Source organism: Tyto alba, unplaced genomic scaffold (genome assembly GCF_018691265.1).
Source record: "Tyto alba isolate M040663 unplaced genomic scaffold, T.alba_DEE_v4.0 Super-Scaffold_27, whole genome shotgun sequence".
Classification (NCBI taxonomy): Eukaryota; Metazoa; Chordata; class Aves; order Strigiformes; family Tytonidae; genus Tyto; species Tyto alba.
In genome coordinates this window covers 3,569,518-3,583,497 of record NW_024881301.1, presented here as the reverse complement: position 1 = coordinate 3,583,497, position 13,980 = coordinate 3,569,518, and the positions used below count along the sequence as shown (strand labels likewise).

The 13,980-nt window shown below is 35.3% G+C and overlaps 1 protein-coding gene across 1 annotated transcript in view; it reads right to left on the bottom strand.

Moving 5' to 3' along the window:
- Positions 1-13,980, bottom strand: part of CCDC178 (coiled-coil domain containing 178) — a 176,615-nt gene that overhangs the window by 151,234 nt on the left and 11,401 nt on the right. Inside the window, exons 6-8 of the mRNA XM_042798097.1 lie at positions 13,707-13,942; positions 11,575-11,717; positions 2,324-2,477 (exon numbers count right to left, since the gene is read on the bottom strand). Of these exons, the coding sequence (XP_042654031.1) occupies positions 2,324-2,477; positions 11,575-11,717; positions 13,707-13,942 (533 nt within the window). The remainder of the gene's footprint in view (positions 1-2,323; positions 2,478-11,574; positions 11,718-13,706; positions 13,943-13,980) is intronic.

Here is a 13,980-nt window from a genome sequence, read left to right as displayed (position 1 = left end):
ACACAGGTACTCTAAATAGCATGTAATTTCCTACTGAAACCTCAGATATCTGATGAAGAGCAGATTTACATCAGGTACTTTGTGTCTATGTCCCAGCAGCTACGGAGGGAAACAATACAGGTTTTGTCTTCTTTCGTCCAGAATGACACTGCTCTGATGTACTTCTCTAGTACTCTGCTGACTGTCCTTGTATGGCTGTACCTTCCTAACTAGTTGGGGATTTAAGGTCTGAGTAGTTAGGGATTATAAAACATTATCTATGAGAAAGAACTGCAGAGAAGCACCTCTCCTAATCTAGAAAGAGGAGATAAAGCCCCAAACTGTTAAGTCTCTTAATATATAAAATAGTCTATGAAATATAGTTCAGGGGAGGTGTGAGAAATACAAAGAAATTGGTTACATCTACAGGGAAAGAAACCCCAATGGATTAAGTATGAGCAAAATGTCCCAGTTTTTAAATTGCTAATACATGGGAAAAACTTGATTCAGAACTTTTTTTCCTTCTTTCAATGTTTTTAGAGCAAATATTTTGACAGAAATGACCTGAAATACTGCCACACTGTTCAGTCAATTAATGATGACAAAAGAACAAAGGAGGAATAGTTAAGTATGGTATTAATTTTATAAGAAGGGTTTCTTCTAATCTTAGAAGAGCAAAGCCCATGTAGATACTAAAAATTGATTTAATGCATACAGATACTTTTTGTAATGCAAACTCAGAGTAGTCCCTACAGTGTCAAAAGTTGTAACACTTCCAATAGGTCATACATAAAATTTAAAAAACAACATGAAATAAAGCCAGGGAAAAAAAAAATGCAGAAAAATATTCACCTCACTAAATCTGTGTTCAAACTAATGTTTGAACACAGATTTAGTGTTGATGTACATGACAACTGTCATGTTATAATTTGGATCAAATTCAAACCCCATTGAAGTCACTGAAAATAATCCAAATGTTTTCCCACTTCCCAAAATAACTCCATTGTCCCAGTAACATTTCTATGATAATCAGAATAATCACTTTGGGCTTTCTGAAAATTGTCTATTATTTGTAAAGATTTATGCAATTAGTTGGTTCAGTCATGTTTTTGAAGGAAATTGACAATAACAGAACAGCTTTATGCTCAACCTAACTCTGGCTCACCTTTAGCATAAACTAATTAAACCAAAGTTGGTCACCAAATGGAGCAGTTCCATGCTCCACCTTATCCCTGTTGCACATTTCTCTCTTTCCCTTGTGTTGGTCTTAATACCCAAGTAGTACCTACTGAAGTATATCATGTCAGGCAAACCCAGCTGGAAACAAATCCAGAAAAAAGAAAAAAAAAAAAAAGAAAAAAGGGGTTTACTCAGAAGTATTTGCTCTATTTGAAAATAGTGGTTTTCTAGTTATCAGTTGGTAGCAATTACTGGTGCCAATAACAGGAAGAAAACTGTAATACAGTTGGAAGCAAATGGCAAGAACATGTCTATTGGTTGCTGTCTAATATGACTGTATCTTCACTTTTGCAGAGGGTCTGCTTTGGTTTTTTTTGCTAAGTTCCGGGCATGCTTGGCAGATTCAGCTTCTCAGAAATACTCCACCCATATTCTGGATTCCACTGGATCCTTAGGAGGACCTAGCTATCTAGATGCACAAACCACAAAAGGACTGGGAATATACAAGATAATGAATTTCATACTTTATTTATACATATATACATACTTATACATACAAAAAAAATAACAACTTCTGTTGTGGGCATCTAAATCCTGGCTTAGGCATTTTCTAATTGTCAATTAATTGAAAATTCCAAATCAGGCAGTGTGAGGAACTGCATTTCAGACTTTAAACTGCCATGTACAACAAGATTTCAAAATGAATGCTAGACAAATATAGAAGAAAATGGGAATTTTCAGTAAAATAGGCTATCACTATGCATACTGTAAGAGCGCATCGCATGCCATCTCAGATCAAAAAATCTACTAATGCAAGAGGACACTTACGCTGTCCCACTAAATGCACACTTTCTTCCAGATAATTTAAGAAGATAAGCAATATTAAGCAGATATTCATCCAATACCTAAAAATATCCAGGTCACTTAAAGGAATGTAAAATGATTATGATATTTTCAATAAATAAAGCTGAAAAATAATATTACAACAGAAGAATGAACATGAGAGTTCTATAGAAGATACAACTTTTTATTTTTAAATCAATATTTGTATTTTTACTTTTACAGAAAACCTTAACTCTTAAACATACAAAATATTCAGGCATTCATGTACTTTTCAATAAAAGATACTCATTTACTTGCTTGTTTATAAATATTCAAGACTCACTTTGCTGTTCCAACATTTTGCATCTTCCTGGATTTCTGCTTTTTGCTTCACTAACTCCTCAAGGTGTTTTTCATCCTTTATAATCTTCTCCTCTGTTTCTTTTAACTTCATACAGTATTCGGTCCAAATAAATTCAGAATGCTTTAACTCATTCCTAATAGAAATACACACAAAGTGAATCCATCTATTTGGAAATATTCCAAGGTAGTCCCTCTCCATAAAGGAAAATGTAAAGCAGACCTAAATTAGTAAAGATTTATTTTGATTCTCTACTACATTTCTTGAACAGGCATGCATGAGAGAATTTCAAAATATCTACCCTGGCAGCTTCATGCAATTTCAGCCAGATATGAAAACTACTCATGCTACCAGTTCACTTGCACTTAAAACAGCTTGCCAACTTCTAATTTGACCTCTGAACATGTATTGGTGTGATTAAACACAAGATTTTGTTTCATTCCTCCCATGTTAATTAAACAAAGTAGGAGTCAACTTCTTTCCCTGTTAGTGGCTGAATCTACTTCAGAGCCATCTACACTTAATCAATCTACTGCCCTGTCATTTTGTGGACAAATGTCATTTGCGAAGAAAATTTTTTAATAACATCAATTCCTCGTGTAAAAAGAAACTTGCAGAAAGTAGGCAAGGTCAAAGGAGGGGATAGGGACTTTACTTCCACTCTCAATAGCAGATTTATCAGCGTTATACAAAGGAAAACTGTCCATAATTACAGAAAGAGATAATAATAACTACAGCAATTGTCAGGAAAAAACTCCCACAAGACAATATTAGGCCTCATTATAGGCTGAGCAGAGGCCTTTTGTCACAGTCACATATGAGAATGGATTTGGCAAAAGGCAGAAGAAATAGAGGGACATCAGATTAAAATTTTACAATGATTGCTGGTGGTTGACCATTATTTTCATTATTGTTTCACCAGGCAGAAAAGAGTAGTTTTCTCCATGCTCCCCAGAGAACTATCTTGGTCAATAACATATTCTGAAGCGTACCTTAAATGGTAAAATAAATCCACCACAGCAGAACTAAAACCAACAGTATTTGAGTTTTAGGACATCTATTGCATTATAACCCAAAAAACCCTGAACAAGTGTTACATACTTAAATACAGTAAGACAACAGAAAACAACAATGAAGAAACTTCATCACTAATTCAAGAGCCATTCTTACAAGATTATTTGACAGACATTCTTCCTTTATTTGCTTCCAAGATTTTATCTAGTGATGGAGCAAAGACTTATCTTGCAAAGTTACATTCAAAATGTCACAGAATATATATAACATGAGCATGGAACCTAACACTTCGAACACCTTTACTTTCTTAGTTCCCACCAGCCATGAAAGAATCATATAAATGATACTTGGAATTATTCTAATGACAGATATGTAACGGGCATAGCCTGTAATTTTCTTCTCATATTACCTATCAGCTACAGCTTTCTGAGTATAATCTAATGGAAAAACATAGTACTACCAGCCACAGCAAGTATGTGTAAAGATAACAGACTCTTCTGTGTGATGTACCCCAGGCTCACTATTTTGAGTTTCATGCAATCTTCATAATTTTCTCACTGATGGCACTGAACATAAAGAAAAGAGTCTCAACTGCAGAACAGTCTTTCAGGTCCGTGCCATCACAGATCTGTCTTTCTCACACCCATTAATACCACATGTTATTCCAGTCCTCCTCAGATGGTGGCTGAAGGGTCTACTTCCTCCATAATGTAAGTATGACTTTAATTACTAGTCTAGCAAATGGCTGGGGTAAAAAAAAATGAGATACAGTAGGAAAAAAAAAATTATTTCTTCACTGAGGGATAAAAAAACAGTCTTCTACTTGACTTTTTCCTGTAAATGTTTTGTTTTGTTTTGTTTTTTTTTTTCCTAAAAACATTGGTATCATTAGAATTTTTGGTTTAATTCACATTCACACAAACAAAATAGGCTACAAGGTGCACAACAGTCTATATCACTCTGATGTGGTATGAACAGGAAATCACTTCACTAGGTGAAACAGAAAACATACATGGTATGTTTCTATCAGTATAGAAGATGAATTTCTGCTATTAGTTACCTATTGCCATCATCACTGGGATTTTACCTATCACTTTTTTCAAAAGAACAAAGAGTTCCTATAAAGAAATTTTAACACACCTCAGAACAAAACCTTGTTACAGGAAAACACCACATTTTCTTGCACATTAAAGAATCCCAGGAGCCTTGATTTCCACCAAGACTATTGAAACAAAACTGGAAAACTTCCCACACTGCCCTACAACTGCAAGCTGACAACTGTGACACAATGACCGAATTCTCAAGGAGACTGGCCAAAATCCTGCATAAAAGACTATTAAAAAGTGAAATAGTCAGAAGGCAAGATGAAAAATTCTAATCCTAATGAAAAAATGCAGAAGTAAGATTAAACGATCAATTTTCATTGAAAGAATAGGTCAACAGCATAGTATCTCAAAATCCCACCTCTGTTACCTTGATATATTTACAAATTATCTGAAAGGGCAAGGAGTAGTAGAATTAGAAGTCTGCATATAATGTGATTACAATAGGCACAGCCAAAAAGAACTAAGAAACTTAAGAAAAATTTCAAGACCAAGTAACTGGGGAACAAAAGAGCATGTACCATTTAGTTTCCAAACTCAAAAGTAAGATCAGAGAGATTAAGTATACCTTAAAATTCTAAATTAACTGTATCAAATCAAGAAAGACGTGTACATATTTTCACAAACACATGGAAAGTTTATTCAACATTTAACACAGTTAAAGAATCGAAAAACATGTTAGATTAAGTAAGAAATAGGATGAAAAACATTAGAATAAAAAATGACTAAGACGTCCCTGCTAAAGTCATTGACATCCTTTAATTTGGAATACTGTTTGCATTACCTTTTAATCCATTTCAGAAAAGTATATCACAGAAGTTGAAAAGGAGTCATAGGACATCCTGGAAAGGTCATAAAATACAGAATTCTTCTGAAAGCACAGTGAAAATAATGGAAGTTGCTTTAGAAAACAGGTAGGAAGAAGGAACAAAGTAAAAATCCAAAGCCCCAGAGGATATAGGCTAGTGAAGAAGGATCACAATACATAGAAATATTTATCATCGCATACATCTTAAGGCTTAGACTCACAAACTACAGCTATTTCTATATAAGGGGACAATAACAAATGGCTGCTGACCACACTTTGTAAACATGAATTGCTAAGGAATAAATTTTAATAGTAGGTATATGCTGGAATAGTTTAAAAAAAAAAAAAAAAAAAAGTGAAATAATATACTTTTATCATTACTTATTCTGGCATTACACTATAAAATCACCTCAAGCAATGGATCACTATAACTCTTGCTAACAATTCTTGCCAGCAGCTAGTAATTCAAACAAGTTGATAGAACGCTAAATAGGCCAGTGAAACACTAAACTGATTTAAGTATCTGAATACATAGTAATAAATCACACTACATTTTTGATGTTACTTCTTACTCAGGACCTGATCTTTCCCATAATTAAAATCAAAATGAGGTTTGCAAGGAACTTAACCAGTTACAGAATCAGGGTCTGTGCTGTCTTGATTTCTCTCAGCTGGAAACCACAGAGGAGCTAATGAGCATTTGAACAAATCATCTCTATATAGAAATTTTAGCTAGAATTTAAATGCCAGACGTTGTGAAGACATCACAGGCTCATATCCATGAAAAGTAAGTATTCTCTCCTACTCTTCACACACTTCTTCCTTTGTTTAGGTACATGTAACAACTTCAATTGGAGAATCACATGGTAATTCCCAGAAGTCACTCCAGCTTTGACAAGTGTTGGTATTATAAAATTCTGGTCTCATGTTTTGTACAATTGTTTTGCCAATTGACGGGGTTAACACAAAGGACACAGACACCAAACTAAAGAAATAGGCTTATTTTACTTTAGTAGAAATAGAAATTTTACTATAGTAGAAATAGCAGAAAGAATAAGCAAGGTAATGCACCTAGACATTACTATTTAAAGCTAGCTATAGCGATTAAGAAAGATACATCACCAATTGCCCTCATACTTTACCATCATCCAGACCCGTGCATCAGCTGGGGAGCCCCGTCACAGCGAAGGGTCGGAGAGCCTTTCCCGGCAATTGGGAAGTCCTACGCAGTGCGTCCACTCGTAGGTGAGGTCTCCGTCTTTGCTGTGAGAGGGTCCAGCTTTTATACAGTTTAACAAACAAGTCTAAACAAAACGCACAGGAGATATCTGGTAGATTGATATGCCTCACTCAGGCATGTCCGGATCTGGCCAGGATCCGGGCATGTCTGAGGAGTTTCTGTTTTTCTTTACATTTGGGATTTATAGTTACTTCCTATTGTTTACTTATAGTTCCCAAGGATTGTTCCCAGGGTTACATTTTCATGCTGATAAGATACTGGTTGCTTCAGTCTGCTGATAAGATGCTGATTGCTGGTCGGGGAATTCACTCAGAAGTCAACTTTGGTTTGAGGCCTATTGTTTGGGCCCCTTTTTGTTTCAACAATAAAATACTTGGGGTTTGGCTATATTTCTGACTACAATTTTAATTTTCATATACTGATATTCTTTCCAGACTGCAAACTAGGCTCTGAAATGAAAGAAGTTAAGCTTTAGCTAACCAAACATAAACATGTTGACTGTGAATCTTTTTAATCTTAGAGGTAATAAAATATAATTAGCATAACTACCTCTAATATAGTGTCAAAATTATCCCGAACTCAATAAAAACAAGACCAAGAAATTCACTGTAAAGTCAGAATCAAAAAAGAAAAAAGTCAGACATGCTGACAAAAGAAACAGGTCAGTAGTAGTAGTATTGCTAAGCTACCCATCTTATAGGAAAATACATTTTTTTTATCATATACTGACTCCATGAGACAAGGACAGTTTGGATCTTATTACAAGCACACAGACACTTTATGAGTGCAAGACTGGAACTTCTTAAGCAGCAACATCGTTTGAGTAAATGCATATTACCCAGGATGCCTCCTGCTCTCATACTAAAGCATAAACATATTACAGGAAGAGCTATGATCCTTCTTTAATTCTGCAGTTTATTGCCAATGGCAAAGAGATCAACAGTGATATGGTATCTTAAAGAAACAGGATTACTGCATCTAAATAACCTTCCTTTCTTCGAGAATATGTCAGTAAGGTTTCTGCTCTAGCTGACTGGCAAGCACATATCTCTCTGGATAGCAGACATCAAAAGCACCAGTCATATTAGCCAAAGTAATGATTTCCTGAGGTTGATATCTATCCCAAAACACACTGTAAGAGTGTTCTGTTTTGCAAAAGTCAGTGTTACTTTGTGCTTCAGGCTTAAAAACCTGTAAGATTCTGAGGCAGGCAGTAAGTGCTCCTTCTGTGGGACTGAAAAAGTTGTTTCAAGTTCCTGAACACTAATCAGTTTTTGAAATAAAGCTGCCAAGATGTTATAAACTAAAGAAACTGGAAATGATACAACAAGCCCCCATTATTTTAATCATGTTCAGCTCTTTACCATAGCCTACTAAACATCAGAAACGGTAAGCAAAACAATCATCCTTATTAATTCCACTTATCTCCTGAACAAACACATGAAAAGAAAATCTAAAACCAACAGAGAACAGCTACAGCAGCTGTGACCCCTTCTTTATGTCCCTCTAAGAGTGGGTCCCATCACAGATGGGATGACCAAAATATCTTATTCCCAAATTGTACTGTGTGCCTTGTTTTAGTCTATCATACATTACTAAAACAGTTTACGTACAGGTTAAAAGGTATAACAGTTATTCCTATTTGTTACATTAAATACAAACATCACTCACAATACCCTAAGTTCTCACAACTACTCAGTTATTTAAGAATTTGGTTTTGGCCTTCATGGTGGACAAGCCTACGAAGATATTTCACTCAGAGAATACAGGAATTACAATGGGTTTGTGTAAAAGTATACTGGTTTTGGCTGGGATACAGTTCATTTTCTTCATAATAGATGATATGGGGCTAAGTGTTGGATTTGTACTGAAAACAGTGTTGATAATACAGGGATGTTTATGTTATTGCTGAGCAGTGCTCACACAGCATCAAAGCCTTTTCTGCTTCTCCCACTGCCCCAACATCAGGCTGGGGGTACACAAGAAGTTAGGAGGGGACACAGCCAGGACAGCTGATCCCAGCTGCCCAGTGGGATATCCCAGACCATCTGACATCACTCTCAGCAATAAAAGCTGCAGGGAGGAAGGAGGAAGAGGGTTGTTCATTCAGTTATGGTGTTTGTCTTCCCAAGCAACCATTACATGTGACAGAGCCTTGCTTTCCTGGAGTTGGCTAAACATCTGCCTGCTGATGGGAATTGGTAAATTAATTCCTTATTATGCTTTGCTTGCATGCGCAGCTTTTGCTTTAACTGTTAAACTGTCCTTATCTTTACCCTTCTGATTCTCCTGCTGGAGGGGGTGGGAGAGAGTGGCTGTGTGGGGCTCAGCTGCCTACTGTGTTTAAAAGACAACAATAAGCTGTTTATAACTGTTTACTTTCTGTCTTTTTGAAAAGTCTGGCAATGCACTGCTGGCCTCTAATTATGCAAAATCACAAAGTTTATTTCTGCTAGTAACAATTTTTAGAATTCAATGTTTTCTTGACAAAGACGGGTTGACATGTGGCATAAGATTCTTAGACATGTACAGGTGAGAATCATCTTTGGTAAATAGGCTTTCACTGAGCAGGAGTGAATAACAGTTCTTACATATAATACATCTGTACTGGCATGAATATAGACTGAGTAAAACCGTATGTTCGTGTTAATGTCTAAGCTATGGTGACTCTTTAACAGGATTGAATGTGTTGCACTGATCTTCTAAGGAGGATCACTAAACATTGTGTAAGCCTGATACTTTGTACAAATGATGCAGGCCTTCCTAACAACTATACCCCTGAAGAAGAGCTAAAAGATAGATAGGACTGTCCCAGAAGGAGCCAAAGGCTGGATGATTGCCCAAGAAGCAAAAACTGGGGTAAGGGTAAAAGCAGCAGCAGATCACAACCACCGACACAATTCAAGACCAAAAAGACTTACACACTCATGTCTGTAAGGAGCATGTGTGCTAATTTACATAGCAAGCGAGGCTAATTTAAATATAGCTAACCAATAGCAGATGGAATGGTAATTATAGACCAATGAGTGTAAATTTAGATAGGTTTTTACTAATCATGCAACAAGATAAATAGGCTGTAGTTTGTTTGTGTGGCATGCTAGCTTTGTGGAAATACCACCTAGCACCCATCTCTGTGCAGACATGAAACAAAAGAAATACCTCAACCTGGTGTGTACTGGCTTGCATACCCAGAGAAAGAAGCCTCCTTTTGGGATAACATAAAGAGTAGCTCCTGTAGTTCATAGTCATACTTGGAAACATAGGGAAAGACTGTCACAGCATTCTAGAATTACCCAGTTATCTATCAGACATAGATGGCCCATCTCTTTGAGGGACCTAACACTACTGCCGGGAATTTTGTGAAGTCTAAATTCCACTATTAGTCCAATAAACATAATCCTCCTCTACAAATGATCAGGGAGTATTTTGTGTTCACAGTACTTCCCTGTGAGCTGAACGGATCAGTGTATGGGAAGAGACATCCTCCAGTAAGACAACCACAGTGTCTTAATTCTGAAGAGACAAAATAATTGTAGAAGAGATATGGCAATAACTTGAGATAATACATGGATCTTTACATAAGACACCCATCTAAAGTCCTCATTTCTTTAAAAATAAGGAATTCTGCAACCAGGCACTCCTCTTCAGCTCTGTAGTTGCTCCTTTACTGCTCTTAGGTAAACTCATGAGGCCAATTCTACAGTGAATTCTTACAAAAATGATCCTTGAAAAGAAACAGAGAATGCGAGCTAGATGGAACAGTCCCTGGCAGTGGTCTTGCTGGATGGGAAATGAACATCTACTGAAATGAGGTTCCCAAGGACATGAGTTTGCATGTACATCTCAACCATTAGCATTAGTCCTGCAAGTTTCAGACACTACTATACATTAGGCACTGTCTAACATCAACTCTCTGGAAAACCAAAACAGTGCATGCTGTCCCATCTTAGGTAGTGCATAGCACAGCTTGAATTATGGAACTGGCATATAAATTCCTAGTGAACCTAGGTAGATCTGAATTAATAGGATGGACCAAATCTGATGACTTACTACGAAACACATAAACTCCATAATTACCACGCACAGTTCTTGAAACACCTGATATTTGAAGAACAGTTGCTGTCACATGGCTGCAGTATGGAAACATTTGCTACTGCCAGTAAGGTTATCTCAAATATTTACTGATGTCTTTCAATTATGCCTGTAAGCCTCCTTCCTCATCTCAAGTGAAAAAGAACCACTGTGTCACCTACTACATTGCCAAATAAAACCTGGCAACTAGCCACAGGCATATGCAGCAAAGTCGCGTGCAACCTCCTACCAAACATGAAAGTACTTGGTATTCTTGTTCTTTGGCATAGTTCTTTGGCATAGTCTTGGCGCTGACTCTGTCTGGATGTTCAGCAATGGAAAGGAGAGATTACTTGTCAGTGACTGGTCATTAGTGGTGTCCTACTGTTACCATAGCTCTACTTGATAATTCAAGAGTTAATAACCTGACAAGAGGTTACAGTGAGGGAACTGCAACATAAGTCATTCTCATACAGAAGCTACCCTGCAATCCTATAAAGTTATAGTAATTTTGTTGGCTTTCTACAGAAAAAGAAAGACAAGGTATTTTGATAAGTTCAAAACTAAGTGTTGTTTGCTAGAATTGTTCTGGTTAATGTGCAAATTCAAAATTAAGTTATAATCATAACATAACTATGGTACTATGGTAAGTGTTAATGTCCAATGCAAGTAATCTGTGCAGTCAACAAGAATGATAGCAAAATGTTCTGTCAAAAGCATTAAAACTTTATAAGTAATATAAGGTAAAAATGGCCTGCTTTAGGAGTTGATTCATGGAACTTTCCATTTGGGTATATTTCTGGACATCATCCCTTCCTTATTCTGCTAATGTAAGCTAGCACAAACAAGGCCAACACTTCTTTTATGTATAATTCTATAAATTTTAATTTTTAAAAATCAAGAATTTAAAATTATTACTAAAAGCAAATTTTCTACAGTTTGATTGTCACTATTAAAACTAACAGGACATTATAACACCATACTGAATAGTTCTTACTTGTATTGACTCAATATCATCTCAGCGTACTTAATTTTCTCATACATAGGCTTTATCTTCTTTTCAGATTCTCCATCAATTCTTTTCATTGTCTTTTGGATTTCGATGAGCTCACAACTAACTTCACTATACCTTTTTGATGTCTAAGAAAATAAAACAAGTTTTCTCAAAGTTGTTATAGAAAAATCATACATACTGGTTAAAATAAAAAAATAATTTCAAAATGTGTCTGAATGTTTGCAGTTTACAAAATGAAGTTTAAACTTGAAGTAGTACTTTGCGATGTCATACAACTTAATGAATTCTGCATGGTCTGCAATAGATACAGTCATAGTGAAAGGCAACAGAATTGTAAAATTGCATAACATAAAGACATGTTAGCAAGAGGGCCTTCGCTCTGTTACAAAACTTTGATGTTATTGTGAAAAGGTGGCTACTTCCGTGGGAAGATAGTGACCTCTGGAGCAGAAAGAAAGAAATAATGTTGAGAGAAGCCACTGAGGTTTTGCTCAGTAATCTGACAAAATCATTACTTAAACATCTCCTAGAGGATGTGCAAGCCTGGCAGCCACCTATGTAAAAGAGCAGCCTGAGACAATACAGACAATTAACACAATTTTCAATGGTATAAATAGTATTGTGACACTCTGTTCATAACAACTCTCAAATAGAGATACGCACATGTCTCTTGTCTCTGCTTTTTAAAATATTACAAATATGAACAAATAACATGATACAAAATCTTCATTATAAATTAGCACTTCACAGTTCAAACTAATTCTATGGCTAAAAGCTAGAGTTTCAAAATTAAATAATTGTTTTAATTGCAAAGAAAATTAAGTATCCACTGGTTTGTTGAGGCCAAGAGAGGAAAAAAAAATAACTGACTAGCAAACAGCATATAAATTAGAGCAGAATAAAAGTTGTAAATAGTTTATGTGACAATTAGAAATTTTGTTGAAATGAAATATATAAGTTTCAGTAACACCAAATCCATCTTCATGATATGTAGTGTCACTTTTTGCAAATAAAATAAAAATCCCTTGGAAAAAAAGTATTTATTTAAAATAGTCTTTAGAAAAAAATATTTTATGTTTACTTTCTGAGTTGTATTTTAGTACACCTCAATATTTTAACTGTATATAATATATTCTAAAACAAGAATAAAGGATACAAAATAAAAACCAAAATAACCAACTTGAATTTTAATTAGCCAGTATTTTGAACGTATAATGCTGATAGAACTGTGAGCTATTTCACAGGTCCGAACTAATTCATGACAATTCTCATATTATTTGTGTAATAAGCAATTAACTTTTTAATTTTAGAGGTATTTTGACATTACTGTTGAGTCCTCAAAATATGAGTTCAAAATAAAGCAAATTAAAATAAACAATATTTATTGAGTCACCTACAAACAAAAGGCCATCTTTAGACAGTTAGTACCTTGAAAAAGAAATTAATAGCTAGATTTTTATTTAAAAGTTACTACAGAAAATATATAGAAAAAATAAAAATTAGTACTAAAATCTGCACTTGAAGGAACACAGTATCCCTCCCCTTTTAGGCATCAATTTTAAGCTACCTACAACTTCACTACACTTTGATTATACAGCCATAGGCTGAATATATTAGGTATTTATTATTTAAAAATAATAAATTATTATAAATATTATTATCAATTAATACTATCAACAAATAAATTAGGAAACATATACATCAGCACTTAAAAATAAATCTTACAAACATTTTTTTGACAGCTTCTAACATCTCCATATTCTGGAACAAACACTGATGTCTGTGAGAAATCTGAGTAGAATCTAGGCAAATATCAGATAGGTGCCTTCTACCTTTCCCATGAATAATCCCGCATGAACTCAACTCGCAAATTTAGAATTACATTCCATATATGCTTAAGAGTCATTTACTAAAGACCAACAGCATTATCCTCCCTGCATTTTGTCTGCACAGAGTGCTTATATGTAGCAGTATGGGCACACAATTCACAGTCTTTATGTACAAAACTTAAACCAGACTTTAGTACTTCCAAAGGACTGCTGCTCCCTAAAAGGGAACGTACCTATGTAGTGGAAAGGTTCTAAAAGAAACATCTTCGTGTTGTTTGTATTTACCTTTTCATAACCCAGTAACACATCCTTCACTGCTTCACCCTCCAGATTCAGCTTTTCTTCCAGCAGAGGGCTGTGTTTCTTCATGAAGTCTATATCCTCCTGAATCTCTCTGTTAGCTGCTTCTGTGTTAAGTATTTGGTTTTGTACCTGTTGCATCTGAAGGCTTTTAGAATCAAAATGCCATTGTAGCTCCAAAGTATCTTGAACACACATTTCATATTCTGTTAAAAAGATAATTAGCATAACAAAATGTGAGTATCTTGAAGCCATGGTT